General features: G+C 52.4%; 1 protein-coding gene across 2 annotated transcripts in view; it reads right to left on the reverse strand.

The window, feature by feature from the left end:
* Positions 1-1,020: 1,020 nt before the first annotated feature.
* LOC134343686 (probable flap endonuclease 1 homolog) overlaps positions 1,021-15,750 on the reverse strand; it is a 67,816-nt gene continuing 53,086 nt past the window's right edge. Inside the window, exon 11 of one of the 2 annotated variants that reach the window (XM_063042440.1) lies at positions 1,021-2,388. In XM_063042440.1, the coding sequence (XP_062898510.1) occupies positions 2,359-2,388 (30 nt within the window). In that variant the 3' untranslated portion in view covers positions 1,021-2,358. Of the gene's footprint in view, positions 2,389-14,140; positions 14,694-15,750 lie in introns of those variants that run through there. The other variant, XM_063042439.1, reaches the window with a different exon arrangement.

Genomic DNA, 15,750 nt, shown 5'->3' on the forward strand with positions numbered 1-15,750 from the left:
CCAAGGAGGAAGGGCCAATACTCGTGAGAGAGAGAGCCTGTTCGAGGTGGATTTTGAGCAGAGTTGGGAATGTGGTGTGTGCTTTCTCACAGACCGTGGGTCCAGCACATAAGTAACGACAGCTCCAGGATGGGCTCCAACTTTATGTGCACATTGCACTGGGTAACTGTAATGGGCCCTTTGATTTATTTTTCCTTTTCTCTTTGCTATTAACTGTTCAATAAAGCTGAAATTTATAAATATACTTTCTTTATAATTTCATGCAGTGTATGATCTGTTATTTCTTGCCGACTGTTAATTGTGTACGGGCATTCGCTCCAGTCGAGGTTTCGTTAATCAGAACATCATGGCATTCCTGTTTGGTCGTACTGACCCTTTATGTATACCGTTTGTGAAAGGGAGCCTTCTCGCTGCTGAATCAGCAGAGCCGGCCCAAGAGCCAATTCTGCATACGAGCCCCGTGAGGGGCTACGTAGAGTTTTATAAAGGTCCGACATAATTTCCCGAGCTCAATGCCGCGAGTAATAAAGGCAAGTATGCCAGATGTCTATCTTCATTATCCTTTAAACCTGTGTGTGGACTTGGACCCCAGGATCCCTCTGTATGAAAGGTCCTGACATTAACTGTGTACATTTGTTCTCCCAAAGTCTAAGAGCTCACATTTGGCCAGGTTAAACTCTCTCTGTTATTTCTATGGCCGTACTTGCAACTGAGGGGTGCGAGGGGTGTAGGGGGCATCTAGAGAGGGGCTGCACCTCTGAGGAAGGAGTTTGTCACGTCCAGTCTGGGGCAGCTCACACCTGTGGTTCCCAGTAGCTGTTTGCCTGCAACAGTTTCCACGCCTCAGTACTCCGCTTTGACAGGTGGGCTAATCCGGGTGAGGGTAGCCGACGTGCCCCATACCTTGGTGAGATTGGGACGTGCCTGTCCCAGCGTGTGAAGTCAGCTCTGGCGGCTTGGCTGGATGAGATCTACGGTGAGACCCAACAGCCAGGAAGACAGCTCTCTGAAACTCCGGGGGAGCGAGGGGCATGGCCAGGTACAGAAGGCGTCATGGTCATCCATTGCGACTAAGGGAGGCCCCAGTTTGTGACGACTACTCGTACCACTGGACCCAGACTTTCAAGCTCAAGAGAGTGGAAATCCCCCAGTGCAATGGCTTTTCCTCTTTAAAAACTCGCCCAGAAGGTTTCCTGTCATCGCTGGATACAACAACCAACCACCATCTGGAATTGATCAATGTTGCTCTGTATTCTTTGCCAATCTTCTACACTATCCACATCACCACCAATCCTTGTAATGTCCACAAGCTTACTAACCCACCCATCTATATCTTCATCCAGGCCATTTATATACATCACAAACAGCAGGAGTCCCAGCACAGATCCCTGAGGAACTCCACTCATTACAGACCTCCAACTCGAATAAGACCCTCTGACCACTACCCGCTGTCTTCTGTGGCAAACCAGTTCTGAGTCCAAATGGCCAATTCCCCATGGATCCCTGCATCTTAATTTTCTGAGGGAGTTTATCAAATGTTTTGTTAAAAAAATATCCACGGGCCCACCTTCACCACCTCCCCATAACGCCCATAACGTACCAGAAAACCGGGTATGATTTGCAGAAGGCTATTTCAAGGGCAAAGAGACAATTTCAAATGTGGTCAGAGGCGACATCGGGTGTACAACAACTCTGGCAGGGTTTGCAAGACATTACTTCTGACAAATCAAAACCCAATGGCAGTGATGCTCCAATACCTGTCACGGTCCGGTCCGTTGACTCCTCATTTCAGTTAATTTCCTTTTCCCTGTGTTCTACAGGGCTCCTTGATTAGGGCACCTGATTTTCATCCGAACCAGCAGCATAAAACTCCAGCTTACATCTACTCAGTGCTGGTCTGTCACCTAAGCCAGTGTGGCAATGCATCATCTGGGCTGCCGAAAGTAGTGAACTCTAAGTTGCTTTGGTGCTGGGGTTGCTTCGGGAATTCTGTCGTTTTCGTGTCCAGCTGAGGATTGCCGGCCGTTTGCCACTGCTTCGAGTTGGGAAGTCTGTCCCTTCGTCTCCATTTAAGTGATTGCCGGCCATTTGCTGTTTCAGGTGCTACTCCGTGTCAAGATATGAATTGTCTGTCGTTGTTTGGTTTTGTCATCTCGCGTCCAGCTGAGGATTGCTGACCGTTTGCCGCTATTCTGAGCCAAGACACAAATTGTCTGTCTTTGTTTGGTTTTGTCGTCCCATGTCCCAGTCTGAGTCCGGGCTCCGTGTCCAAGTCCTGGCTCCATGTCCAAGTCCCAGTTCGAGTCCCGGCCCTGCATCCGAGTCCAGGCTCCTCCGGTTCGTTGTCCATGTAAGCACCTAATCCTTGCTCTCAGGCCTCCCTGGCAACTATTAATAAACACACTTCTGTTAATGCTACCCCCGTGTCTGTGTCCGGCACTGGGGTCCATCCCCAACGCCCCATTGTAGCACTACCAGATGAACTCAATACCTTCTATGCCCACTTTGAAAGGGAGAACATAACTACAGCTGTGAAGATCCCTGCTGTACCTGATGACCCTGTGATCTCTGTCTCAGAGGCCAATGTCAGGCTGGCTTCAAAGAGAGTGAACCCTTGCAAGGCAGAATGTCCTGGTGGAGTACTTGATAAGGCTCTGAAAACCTGTGCTAACCAACTAGTGGGAGTATTCAAGGACATTTTCAACCTCTCACCGCTACAGGTGGGCGGAAGTTCCCACTTGCTTCAAAAAGCAACAATTATACCAGTGCCTAAGAAGAATAATGTGAGCTGCATTAATGACTATCACCTGGTAGCACTCACATCGACAGTGATGAAATGCTTTGAGAGGTTGGTCATGACTAGATTGAACTCCTGCCTCAGCAAGGACCTGGACCCATTGCAATTTGCCTATTGCCACAATAGGTCAACGGCAGATGCAATCTCAATGACTCTCCACATGGCTTTAGACCACCTGAACAACACAAACACCTATGTCAAGATGCTGTTCATCGACTGTAGCTCAGCATTTAATACCATCATTCTCACAATCCTGATTGAGAAGTTGCAGAACCTGGGCCTCTGTACCTCCCTCTGCGATTGGATCCTCAACTTCCTAACTGGAAGACCACAATCTGTGCGGATTGGTGATAACAAATCCTCCTCACTGACGATCAACACTGGCGCACCTCAGGGGTGTGTGCTTAGCCCACTGCTCTACTCTCTATATACATGTGACTGTGTGGCAAGGCATAGTTCAAATACCATCTATAAATTTGCTGATGATATAACCATTGTTGGTAGAATCTCAGGTGGTGACGAGAGGGCGTACAGGAGTGAGATATGCCAACTAGTGGGGTGGTGTCGCAGCAACAACCTGGCACTCAATGTCAGTAAGACGAAAGAGCTGATTGTGGACTTCAGGAAGGGTAAGACAAAGGAACACATACCAATCCTCAGAGGGATCAGAAGTGGAGAGAGTGAGCAATTTCCAATTCTTGAGTGTCAAGATCTCTGAGGATCTAACCTGGTCCCAACATATCGATGCAGTTATAAAGAAGGCAAGACAGTGGCTATACTTCATTAGCAGTATGAAGAGATTTGGCATGTCAACAAATACACCCAAAAACTTCTATAGATGTACTGTGGAGGGCATTCTGACAGGCTGCATCACTGTCTGGTATGGAGGGGCTACTGCACAGGACTGAAAGAAGCTGCAGACAGTTGTAAACAGCAGACAGCTCCATCTTGGGTACTAGCCTACAAAGTACTCAGGACATTTTCAAGGAGCAGTGTCTCAGAAAGGCGGTATCTGTTATTAAGGATCTCCAGCACCCAGGGCATGCCCTTTTCTCACTGTTACCATCAGGGAGGAGATACAGAAGCCTGAAGACACACACTCAGTGATTCAGGAACAGCTTCTTCCCCTCTGCCATCCGATTCCTAAATGGACATCGAACCCGTGAACACTACCTCACGTTTATTATATTCTTTCTGTTTTTTGTACGATTTTTATGATTTTATTATTTTTTTCTTCTTCTGTATCATGTATTGATTGAACTGTTGCTGCTAAGTTGTGTGAAACTCCATGCCTTAAACTCAACACCTCGAATTCTATGCTTCAAATTCTTCCCCTCAAACTCCACGCCACAGAATACACCAAACGCTACAGCTCAAACTCGATGTCTCAAACTCCAATTTCATACTCCATGCTTCAAACTCTACCCTTCAAACTCGATGCCTCAAACTTCACATCTCAAACCCCACCAAACTCCACCCCACTATCTCCGTCCATCAAACTGCACCCCTCAAACTCCTCCCCTCAAACTTCTCGCCACAAAATACACCGGTCAAACTCTACAGCTCAAACTCAATGCGTCAACTCCACCCCTCAAACTCCACACCTCAACCTCCAACCCAGAAACTCCACGTCTCAAACTCCACACCCAAAAACTCCATGCCCCAAACTTCATGCCACAGAATACACCAAACTCTACAGCTTAAACTCGACACCTCAAGGTCCACCACTCAAACTCCGATTTCATACTCCACGCCTCAAACTCCACCCTTCAAACTCCACACCTCAAACTGCACCCCTGCAACTCCACACCTCAAACTCCAGCTCTCAAACTTCTCCCCTCAAACCCAATGCCTCAAACCCTACCCCTAAAACTGCTCACTTCAAACTTCACGCCTCAAACTGCACCCCTGCAACTCCACGTCTCAAATTCCACCGCTCAAAATCCATACTTCAAATTCAACATCTCAAACTCCAACCATCATACTCCACCGTTCAAACTCCAAACTGAAAACACATGCTTCAAACCCCACCCCACAAACTCTGTCCGACAAACTCTCCATGCCACAAACTCCACGCCCCAAACAACACACCTCAAACAGCACCCCTCAAACCCCACTCCCCAAACTCCACGTCTCAAGGCTTAAACTCCATGCCAGAGTCTCCTCACTACAAAATCCATGTCTCAAACTCCTGCCCTCAAACTCCACGTCACAAAATACACCGGTCAAACTCTACAGCTCAAACTCTATGCGTCAACTCCACCCCTCAAACTCGACGCCTCAAATTTCATGCCACAAAATCCACACCTCAAACTCCAACCCCAAAACTGCACACCTCAAACTTCATGCCAGTCTCCACACCACAAATCCGTCCTTCAAACTCCACGCCACAAACAACATCCTTCACACTCAATAACTCAAAGCCCATGCCTCAAACTCCATGTCTCAAGATTGACTGCTTAAATGCAACATGTCAAACTCCACCGCTCAAACTCTACGGCTCAAATCCAACCCTCAAACTCCACACCTCAGACTCCTCCCCCAAACTCCACGCCACAAAATACACCAGCCAAACTCTACAGCTCAAACTCAATGCCCCAAACTCCACCCCACAAACTCCATGCATCAAACTCCACCCCACAAACTCCATGCATCAAACTCCACCCCTCAAACACGCTTCAAACTCCACCCCTCAAACTCAGTTCCAGAGTCTCCAGGCCTCAAACTCAACACATCAAACTCCACCACTCAAACTCTACCCCTATAACTCCTCGCTTCAAACTTCACGCCTCAAACTGCACCCCTGCAACACCATGCCTTAAACTCCATTGCTTAAAATCCACGCTTCAAACTCAACATCTCCAACTCCTAACATCATACTCCACCGTTCAAACTCCAAACTGAAAATTCACGCCACAAACCCAACCCCACAAGCTCCAACAAACACTCTACACCACGAACTCCATGCCCCAAACAACACACCTCAAACAGCACCCCTCAAAACCCACTCCCCAAACTCCACACCTCAAACTGTGCACTACACCACTCAAACTCCATGCCAGAGTATCCACACCACAAAATACACCAGTCAAACTCTACAGCTCAAACTCAACACCCCAAACTCCAATTTCACACTCCACCACTCAAACTCCAATCTCACACTCCACCACTCAAACTCCAATCTCACACTCCACCACTCAAACTCCAATCTCACACTCCACCACTCAAACTCCAATCTCACACCCCTCCCCTCAAACTCCAATCTCACACTCCACCACTCAAACTCCAATCTCACACCCCTCCCCTCAAACTCCAATCTCACACCCCTCCCCTCAAACTCCAATCTCACACTCCACCACTCAAACTCCAATCTCACACTCCACCACTCAAACTCCAATCTCACACCCCTCCCCTCAAACTCCAATCTCACACTCCACCACTCAAACTCCAATCTCACACCCCTCCCCTCAAACTCCAATCTCACACCCCTCCCCTCAAACTCCAATCTCACACTCCACCACTCAAACTCCAATCTCACACTCCACCACTCAAACTCCAATCTCACACCCCTCCCCTCAAACTCCAATCTCACACCCCTCCCCTCAAACTCCAATCTCACACTCCACCACTCAAACTCCAATCTCACACTCCACCACTCAAACTCCAATCTCACACCCCTCCCCTCAAACTCCAATCTCACACTCCACCACTCAAACTCCAATCTCACACTCCACCACTCAAACTCCAATTTCACACCCCTCCCCTCAAACTCCAATCTCACACTCCACCACTCAAACTCCAATCTCACACTCCACCACTCAATCTCTAATTTCACACCCCTCCCCTCAAACTCCACACCACAAAGTACACCAGTCAAACTCTACAGCTCAAACTTGACACCTCGAACACCAATTTCATACTCCACGCCTCAAACTCCGCCCCTCAAAAGGACTGGAAAAGAAGGGGGATAGATGACAGAATAAAAAGGTGGGGGGACATGATGGAGGACTAGTTGGAAGGTGATGAGTGAAGCCAGGTGGGTGGGGAAGGGGAGTTGAAGTAAGAAGCTGGAAGGTGATTGGTGGAAAAGGCAAAAGGCTGAAGAAGGAGGAATCTGACAGGAGAGGAGAGTGGACCATGAGAGAAAGGGGAGGGGCACCGAGGGGAGGTGATAGGCAGGTGAGGGGAAGGGGTAAGAGGCCAGATTAGGGAATGGAAGAGGGCAAGTGAGAGGAAAAAAACACCGGAAGGATAAATCAATGTTCGTGCCATCAGGTTGGATGTTACTCAGGTGGAATATGAGGTGTTGCTCCCCCAACCTGAGAGTGACCCCATCGTGGCAAAAGAGACCATGGACAGACATATTGCAATGGGAATAGGGATAGGAATTAAGATGATTGGGCATTGGGAAATTGTGCTGTTTGCAGATGGAGTGGAGGTGCTGAACACATACAAAATGCTGAAAGCACCCAGCAGGTCAGGCAGCATCTATGGAGGGAAATGACCAGTTGACATTTCAGGCCAAGACCCTTCATCAGGACTGGTTCTCCAACATCTTGTGTGTTGCCCAAGATTTCCAGCATTTGCAGACTCTCTCATGTTTGAGACCCTCTATCGGTCAGGGAGAAGGCTCCCAGCCAGAAATATCAACCGTTTATTAATTTCCACAGATGCTGCCTGACCTGCTGAGTTGTGTGTGTTGGTCTGGACTTCCAGCATCTGCAGAATCTCATGTGTCTACGGCTGTGGAAACAGCTGACGTCGGAGGGCAGGTACAAGCTGCTGGGGGTACAGCGGCTGCAAAGAGCCGGGAGTACAGTTGAGAATAGGTTAGGACCTAACCCTGGGGTGTAGGAGAATGAGCGGAGATTTAACAGAGGTACACAACATTATGAGGGATTTAGATAGGGTAAATGCAAGCACTTACCACTTTTCCACTGAGGTTGGGAGAGACAACTACAGGTCATGGGTTAAGGGTGAAAGGTGAAACACTTAAGGGGAACATGAAGGGGAAACCTCTTCACTCCTCGGGTGGTGAGGGTGTGGAATGAGCTGCCAGTGGAAGTGGAGAAGGTTTGATTTGGATAGGCATATAGATGAGATGGGTATGGATGGTCCGGTCCCGGTGCAGATCAATGAGCCTCGGCAGGATAACAGTTCAGAATGGACTAGATGGGCCAAATGTCCTGTTCTGTGCTGTAGTGCTCTGTGACTCTATCCATGTACCTATGTCAATGTGGTTAATGTACTTCCCCTGGCAGCTCGATCACTGTCTGGGTGAAGAAGTTGTCCCTCAGGCTCCTATTAAATCTTCCCCCTCTCACCTTAAACCTGTGCCCTCTGGTTTTTGAATGCCAACCCTGGAGAAAAGACTGACATTCACTGTATCTATGCCCCTCATCTCTGCAAGCACCCCCATCCCCAGTCTCCTACACGCCAATGGTTAAAGTCCTGGCCCGCCCACCCTTTCCTACATCACACACAAAATGCTGGAGGAACTCAGCAGTTCAGACAGCATCTGTGGAATAAACAGAGAACATTTCAAGCTGAGACACTTCATCAGACCTCTGGTTCTCCAGAGTCTTGTGTGTGTTGCTTGGTTTGCAGTATCCACAGAATCTGTTGTGTTCGAAGCCCTGCACTGGTTGAGGTCAACCATGGATGTTGTGTCCCAGCTGTCTATGAGATATGCAAGCCAGGGCAGTACGATACGGAGAGCAAGCTGGTGCCTGTGTAGCAGACTCCCCCTCTCCACGCAGCTGATGAACCCAAAGGAACGGCAGAGACTGATACAGTTTGGCACCAGAGGCCTCATGGGAACTCCCAGCCGCGTTGAACTCAACGTAGGACTGCCTTAGGGACCTCCAGCTCCAGGTCTCTCCAAACAACACACACAAAATGCTGGAAGAACTCAGCAGGCCAGGCAGCACCTACGGGAAAAAGCACAGTCGACGGTTTGGGCCGAAACCCTTCAGCAGGACTGGAGAAAAAACGCTGAGGAGTAGATTTAAAATGTGGGGGGAGGGGAGAGAATCACAAGGTGAAAGGTGAAACCAGGAGGTTGGAGAATGAAATAAAAGGCTGGGACTTTGATTGGTGAGAGAGGGAAAAGGGGATGGAAAATGGAGAAGAAGGGTGGGGTGGGGGGTATTACTGGAAGTTTGAGAACTCGATGTTCATGCCATCAGGTTGGAGGCTACCCACCTGGAATATAAGGTGTTGTTCCTCCAACCTGAGTGTGGCCTCATCGTGACAGTGGAAGAGGCCATGGACTGACATATCGGAATGGGAATGGGTGGCCACTGGGAGAACCCGCCTCGGCGAAGTGGTCCCCCAAGTCATTACTCTGCCGAGTAATGATGCTCGGCGAAGTGGTCCCCCAATCTACATCGGGTCTCACCGATGTACAGGAGGCCACACCAGGAGCACTGAACACAGTAAGTGACCCCAACAGACTCACAGGTGAAGTGTCACCTCACCTGGAAGGACTGTTCAGGGCCCTGGCTGTAGTGAGGGAGTCAGTGCAGGGGCAGGTGTAGCACTTGTTCTGCTTGCAAGGATAATTTTCCTCAGGGTTTACTCCCAAAGCCTTCACCAGGAGGGGGTATAGCTGCAAGGTAGTGGAGGTTTGAGATCAGAGTTTTCCGTCTCCTGGATGAGCTGCCAACCATGGCCAACGAGCCTCATCTGCCCAGAGCGACTGGTTTTAAGGTGCCAGTAACCCATCTTTGCCCCTTCTCCTGTCAGTAGAAACTGTTCTGCTGGGCTTAGTAGCTAAGCCGCACGTGAAGGCTAGGAGTTGGACTTTGGTTGTCAGAGCCTATTTGAGACACACCATTGGGAGCATTTAATAGGCAGTGGAAGCTCATTCCCACTACCACACTCCTCCCGGCCATGACAACCCAAAGAACCGTGTCTCGTGTTAATCTCCCTACTCTTTCCTGTTCAACCACGTCTTTCTCAAGGACAGTGAGGAAGGCAGATTTCCTTCGATGGTCTGAACTGTAACAGATCTCCCCTCTGCTCACTCTGTTCTGTTCCAGGGTCTTGATCCCCCCCACCGATGCCTTTCTCGTCTTGATCCCCCCCCCCCCCCACCGATGCCTTTCTCTCACCTACAGAGAAAATTTACAAGGATGTTGCTGGACTTGAAGACCTGAGTTTTAGGGAAAGATTGAACCGGTCACGACCCATTCCCAGAATGCAGAAGACTGAAGGGAGATTTGATGGACATATGGAATATTATGAGGGGTAAAGTCAGGGTAAATGTCAGCAGGCTTTTCCCACTCAGGTTAGGTGAGAGTAGAGCTAGAAGTCATGGGTTAAGGGTGACAGGTGAAAAGTTTATGGGGAACATGAGGGGAGACTTCTTCACTGGGACCCTCTCAGTGTTGAGAGTGTGGAATGGGCTCATGCATGCCAGCTTGATTTCAACGTTTAAGAGAATTTTGGATGGCGGGGATGTGGACGGGTGCAGGTTAAACACACTCGGCAGAGTAATGACTTGGTACCGACTAGATGGGCCTGTTCCTGTGCCACAGTGATCTAAGACTCGTCAACCCGCTGAGTTCCCCAGCATCGTGTGTGTGGTTTCAGTCTCCAGCGTCTGCAATCTCTCAGGTTTTGTTTAAATGGTTTAATTCTGATGTGATAACATGCACCAAGTTACAACTTCAGATCTCTTTGGGGTGTTCAAATCACCGTGCAGCCCCCTCCTCCATTACACCGGGGACCTGACCACAGGGTGTCACCGGTACTCTCCTCTGGCTCACAGACTCCCCGGGCACCCGCCGGCTCTGCGGCCCAGAGGGACCTGTGATCCCCCCCGCACACAGTGCGAGAGGCTGCAGTCTCTGTTCCAGGTATCTGAAGGGGCTTCTCTCTGAGCTTCATATCGCCCTCCTGATCTTCGGTTATGCCGTGCAGAGGCGATGGGGTGGATCTCCTGGTCTGTCAGCTCCTGGGTAATGGCCACAGGAGCCATGAACGGGTGCGAGGAGCACAGGGTCAGAGGTTTCAGCCTGAGCCGACAAGCATGCATCTGTGCTCAGATGTCCCTGGAGAGGGAGCCTGCAGTATCCGACAACTCCGCGGAAGACCAGGGGGCCCAGGGGGAAGGGGGAAGGGGTGTGTGCTGCACAGGGAAGATCACATTTTAACTTTTGTTGAATAAATTAATTTAAAAAAGGAAATCCCATGACAGAGAAGTTCCCTCAAGATTGAACCAACCAATTACTGATTTAATTCCCGACTTAGACAGTAAGACCATAAAACAGGAGCAGAATTACACCAACAACACACATCAAAGTTGCTGGTGAACGCAGCAGGCCAGGCAGCATCTCTAGGAAGAGGTACAGTCGACATTTCAGGCCGAGACCCTTCGTCAGGACTAACTGAAGGAAGAGTGAATAAGAGATTTGAAAGTGGGAGGGGGAGGGGGAGATCCAAAATGATAGGAGAAGACAGGAGGGGGAGGGATGGAGCCAAGAGCTGGACAGGTGATTGGCAAAAGGGACACGAGAAGATCATGGGACAGGAGGTCCGGGAAGAAAGACAAGAGGGGGGTGACCCAGAGGATGGGCAAGGGGTATATTCAGAGGGACAGAGGGAGAAAAAGGAGTGAGAGAAAGAACGTGTGCATAAAAATAAGTAACAGATGGGGTACCCCCCACTAGGAATAGGATTCCCCTGGTCCTCACCTACCACCCCACCAGCCTCCGGGTCCAACATATTATTTTCCGTAACTTCCGCCACCTCCAACGGGATCCCACCACTAAGCATATCTTTCCCTCCCCGCCCCTCTCTGCATTCCGCAGGGATCGCTCCCTACGCAACTCCCTTGTCCATTCGTCCCCCCCATCCCTCCCCACTGATCTCCCTCCTGGCACTTATCCGTGTAAGCGGAACAAGTGCTACACATTCCCTTACACTTCCTCCCTTACCACCATTCAGGGCCCCAAACAGTCCTTCCAGGTGAGGCAACACTTCACCTGTGAGTCGGCTGGGGTGATATACTGCATCCGGTGCTTCCGATGTGGCCTTTTATATATTGGCGAGACCCGACGCAGACTGGGAGACCGCTTTGCTGAACATCTACGCTCTGTCCGCCAGAGAAAGCAGGATCTCCCAGTGGCCACACATTTTAATTCCACATCCCATTCCCATTCTGACATGTCTATCCACGGCCTCCTCTACTGTAAAGATGAAGCCACACTCAGGTTGGAGGAACAACACCTTATATTCCGTCTGGGTAGCCTCCAACCTGATGGCATGAACATCGACTTCTCTAACTTCCGCTAATACCCCATCCGTTATTTGTTTTTATACACGCATCCTTTCTCTCACTCTCCTTTTTCTCCCTCTGTCCCTCTGAATATACCTCTTGCCCATCCTCTGGGTCACCCCCCCCCCCGTCTTTCTTCCCGGACCTCCTGTCCCATGATCCTCTCGTATCTCTTTTGCCAATCACCTGTCCAGCTCTTGGCTCCATCCCTCCCCCTCCTGTCTTCTCCTATCATTTTGGATCTTCCCCTCCCCCTCCAACTTTCAAATCTCTTACTCGCTCTTCCTTCAGTTAGTCCTGACGAAGGGTCTCGGCCTGAAACGTCGACTGTACCTCTTCCTACAGATGCTGCCTGGCCTGCTGCGTTCACCAGCAACTTTGATGTGTGTGGCTTGAATTCCCAGCGTCTGCAGAATTCCTGTTGTTTGCAGAATTACACCACTTGTGCTCATTGGGGTGCTCCCACATTGAATCATGGCTGATCTTTTTCTCCCCTCCTCAGCCCCACTCCCTGGCCTTGTAACCTTTGATGTCGTGGTTGGTTCGATTCTCTAGCCGGGACACCCTTCTTGACTCAGCTTTCCTTGGACGTTGCATAATCTGCTGTGAGTTCTCAAAGGGCCTTGATTTTGTCTTGGCTGTGCAGTAGCTGCAGGATTGTGCAATGAGTTTTACTGGCCTCGGGTGAGTGAGGCCCCTTGGGGTGCGGCTCACACACTCAGCCCTCAAACCCGCAGGGGCCGAGTGTCCTCCCGCACATCTCCCACAGGCCTGCTGCTCTGCAAACCCCTTTGGTTACTCCCACTAGGACCTTGCTGTGCCAGGAGGGATGAAATCTCGGACGAGGGCTTGGCTCCTCATCTGGGAATCCTGCGGCAGATCAGGCTCTTCCCGGGAGGCCGAGGGAGGTAACGGTGGCCCCTGAAGTCGGTCACTCTGCAGACTCATTAGAGCGAACTGGCGCCTCGAGGTGTCGATGCGGCTCTGCGAGGGGGCAGCAGTCCCGATGGAGTCAGATGGAACACCAGCAACCCGCGGCTGGAGGCAGATGCTGCTGGTCTCCCGCTGCCGAGGCTGACACTGCACCATGTGGAGACAGAGCCGATGATACCGACCCCTTCGGGGGCAGGGGGCAGGGGGCACTTAGTGTCCTGGGACCCCCCCCCGAGAGAGGAGGGTGCAGTGGGGAGAGGGAAGGTGAGGGGGAGGGAGAGAGGAGGGACGAGGGGAAGGTGAGGAGGGAGAGAGGAGGGACGAGGGGAAGGTGAGGGGGAGGGAGAGAGGAGGGACGAGGGCAAGGTGAGGGGGAGGGAGAGAGGAGGGACGAGGGGAAGGTGAGGAGGGAGAGAGGAGGGACGAGGGGAAAGTGAGGGGGAGGGAGAGAGGAGGGACGAGGGGAAGGTGAGGGGGAGGGAGAGAGGAGGGACGAGGGGAAGGTGAGGGGGAGGGAGAGAGGAGGGATGAGGGGAAGGTGAGGGGGAGGGAGAGAGGAGGGACGAGGGGAAGGTGAGGGGGCGGGAGAGAGGAGGGACGAGGGGAAGGTGAGGGGGAGGGAGAGAGGAGGGACGAGGGGAAGGTGAGGGGGAGGGAGAGAGGAGGGACGAGGGGAAGGTGAGGGGGAGGGAGAGAGGAGGGACGAGGGGAAGGTGAGGGGGAGGGAGAGGAGGGACGAGGGGAAGGTGAGGGGGAGGGAGAGGAGGGACGAGGGGAAGGTGAGGGGGAGGGAGAGAGGAGGGACGAGGGGAAGGTGAGGGGGAGGGAGAGAGGAGGGACAAGGGGAAGGTGAGGGGGAGGGAGAGAGGAGGGACGAGGGGAAGGTGAGGGGGAGGGAGAGAGGAGGGACGAGGGGAAGGTGAGGGGGAGGGAGAGAGGAGGGACGAGGGGAAGGTGAGGGGGAGGGAGAGGAGGGACGAGGGGAAGGTGAGGGGGAGGGAGAGAGGAGGGACGAGGGGAAGGTGAGGGGGAGGGAGAGAGGAGGGACAAGGGGAAGGTGAGGGGGAGGGAGAGAGGAGGGAAGAGGGGAAGGTGAGGGGGAGGGAGAGAGGAGGGGACAAGGGGAAGGGGGAGGGAGAGAGGAGGGGACAAGGGGAAGGGGGAGGGAGAGAGGAGGGGACAAGGGGAAGGGGGAGGGAGAGAGGAGGGGACAAGGGGGAGGGGGAGAGAGGAGGGGACAAGGGGGAGGGGGAGAGGAGGAGGGAGGGAGGGAGAGGGGAGAGGAAAGAGGAGGGAAACACGGGGCCAAGGAGGGCTTGGAGGAGGGATACAAATGTGGGATAAGGTTGAGGGCTGAGTGAACAACCAGGTTGGTAGATAGGAGGGAGGTTGAGGTGGGGTCAGGGGGCTTTCTCTCAAGGATGGGGGAGCAAGAGGGAGGAAGAGGGTTGGAAGGGGGAGTTGGGGGCTGGAGGGTCAGGCTAGCAGCAGGGGCTCTGGAAGGTTCTGTGGCTCCAGGGCGGGGAAGGAGGGGTTGGGGGGAGACATTTGAGGGAGGGGATCTCGTGAGGTGGCACTCCGAGGTGGAGGGATGAGCCGCCGGCGAAGCGGGAGGTGGGAGAGGTTGCGCTGGGCAGTGCGACGTCTCTTGGTGGAGAGCTGGAAGTGGGGTTGGTCTCTCTGTATGGAGGAGGAAGTGGGGGGAGAGGGACGGAGGATTGGAGGGAGGGGAAAGATTGGGATGGTGTGGGGTAGTAGTGAAGAGGTAAAGGCAGGAGGTGTGACAGAGGGAGATGTGCAGGGATAGACAGAGGGAAAAGAGAGGGAGTGAAGGGGAGGCGGGAGGGAGGAGTGGAGGCGGGAGGGAGGAGTGGAGGGGAGGGAGGAGGGGGGTGAAGAGGGCGGAGGGGGTGAAGGGGGAGGAGGGGGGTGAAGGGGGAGGGAGGGGTGAAGGGGAGGGGTGAAGGGGGAGGGAGGGGTGGAGCAGAGGGAGGGGTGAAGGGGGAGGGAGGGGTGGAGCAGAGGGAGGGGTGAAGGGAAGGGAGGAGTGAAGGGAAGGGAGGAGTGAAAGAGGAGGGAGGGGTGAAGTGGAGGGAGGGGTGAAGGGGAGGCAGGATGGAGGGGGAGGCAGGATGGGGGGGTGGAGGGGCAACGAGGGGAAAATAGTCAGGGGTGACAGAGCAAAGTAGGAGACATCAGTGCTGCAGAGGTCCCTGACCAGCCAGAGCTCCCTCCCTCCCTCCCTCAGACCCACCTGCACTCACCAACGCACACTGAAGTAGTGTATTTGGCCCATTGACTCTGACCTATCCCACATACCCTGAGCACTAATTGCGTTGTAACCCAGCTCTCCTGAAACCACCCCTCACTCCTCACCCATACACTGGAGGGGGTGTGTCACAGGCTCCCTACCACCCTCCCCGACTCTCCTGCCATCTCGTTGTGCCACTCGGGGATGGGCGAGATTGTGTACGCTTTTTCTAAAACGGTAACCACCTCTACTTGGTTGCTACAGCAGTGAGTGTGACACTAACATGGTTTGGGCATCAGAGTTTGGGGTTCAGTTCTGCAAGGAGTCTCTGCATTTTTCCCGAGGAACGTGTGGGTTTCCTCTGGGTGCTCGGCCCTCCTCCCTCAGCCCAAAGCTGTACCGGTTACTAGATTAACTGGTCATTGTAAATTGTCCCGTGATGAGGAATGGGGTGGGGTGCTGGGTGGTGGCCAAGTGGTTAAGGCA

The sequence above is a fragment of the Mobula hypostoma genome, chromosome 3, assembly GCF_963921235.1.
Source record: "Mobula hypostoma chromosome 3, sMobHyp1.1, whole genome shotgun sequence".
Lineage (NCBI taxonomy): Eukaryota > Metazoa > Chordata > Chondrichthyes > Myliobatiformes > Myliobatidae > Mobula > Mobula hypostoma.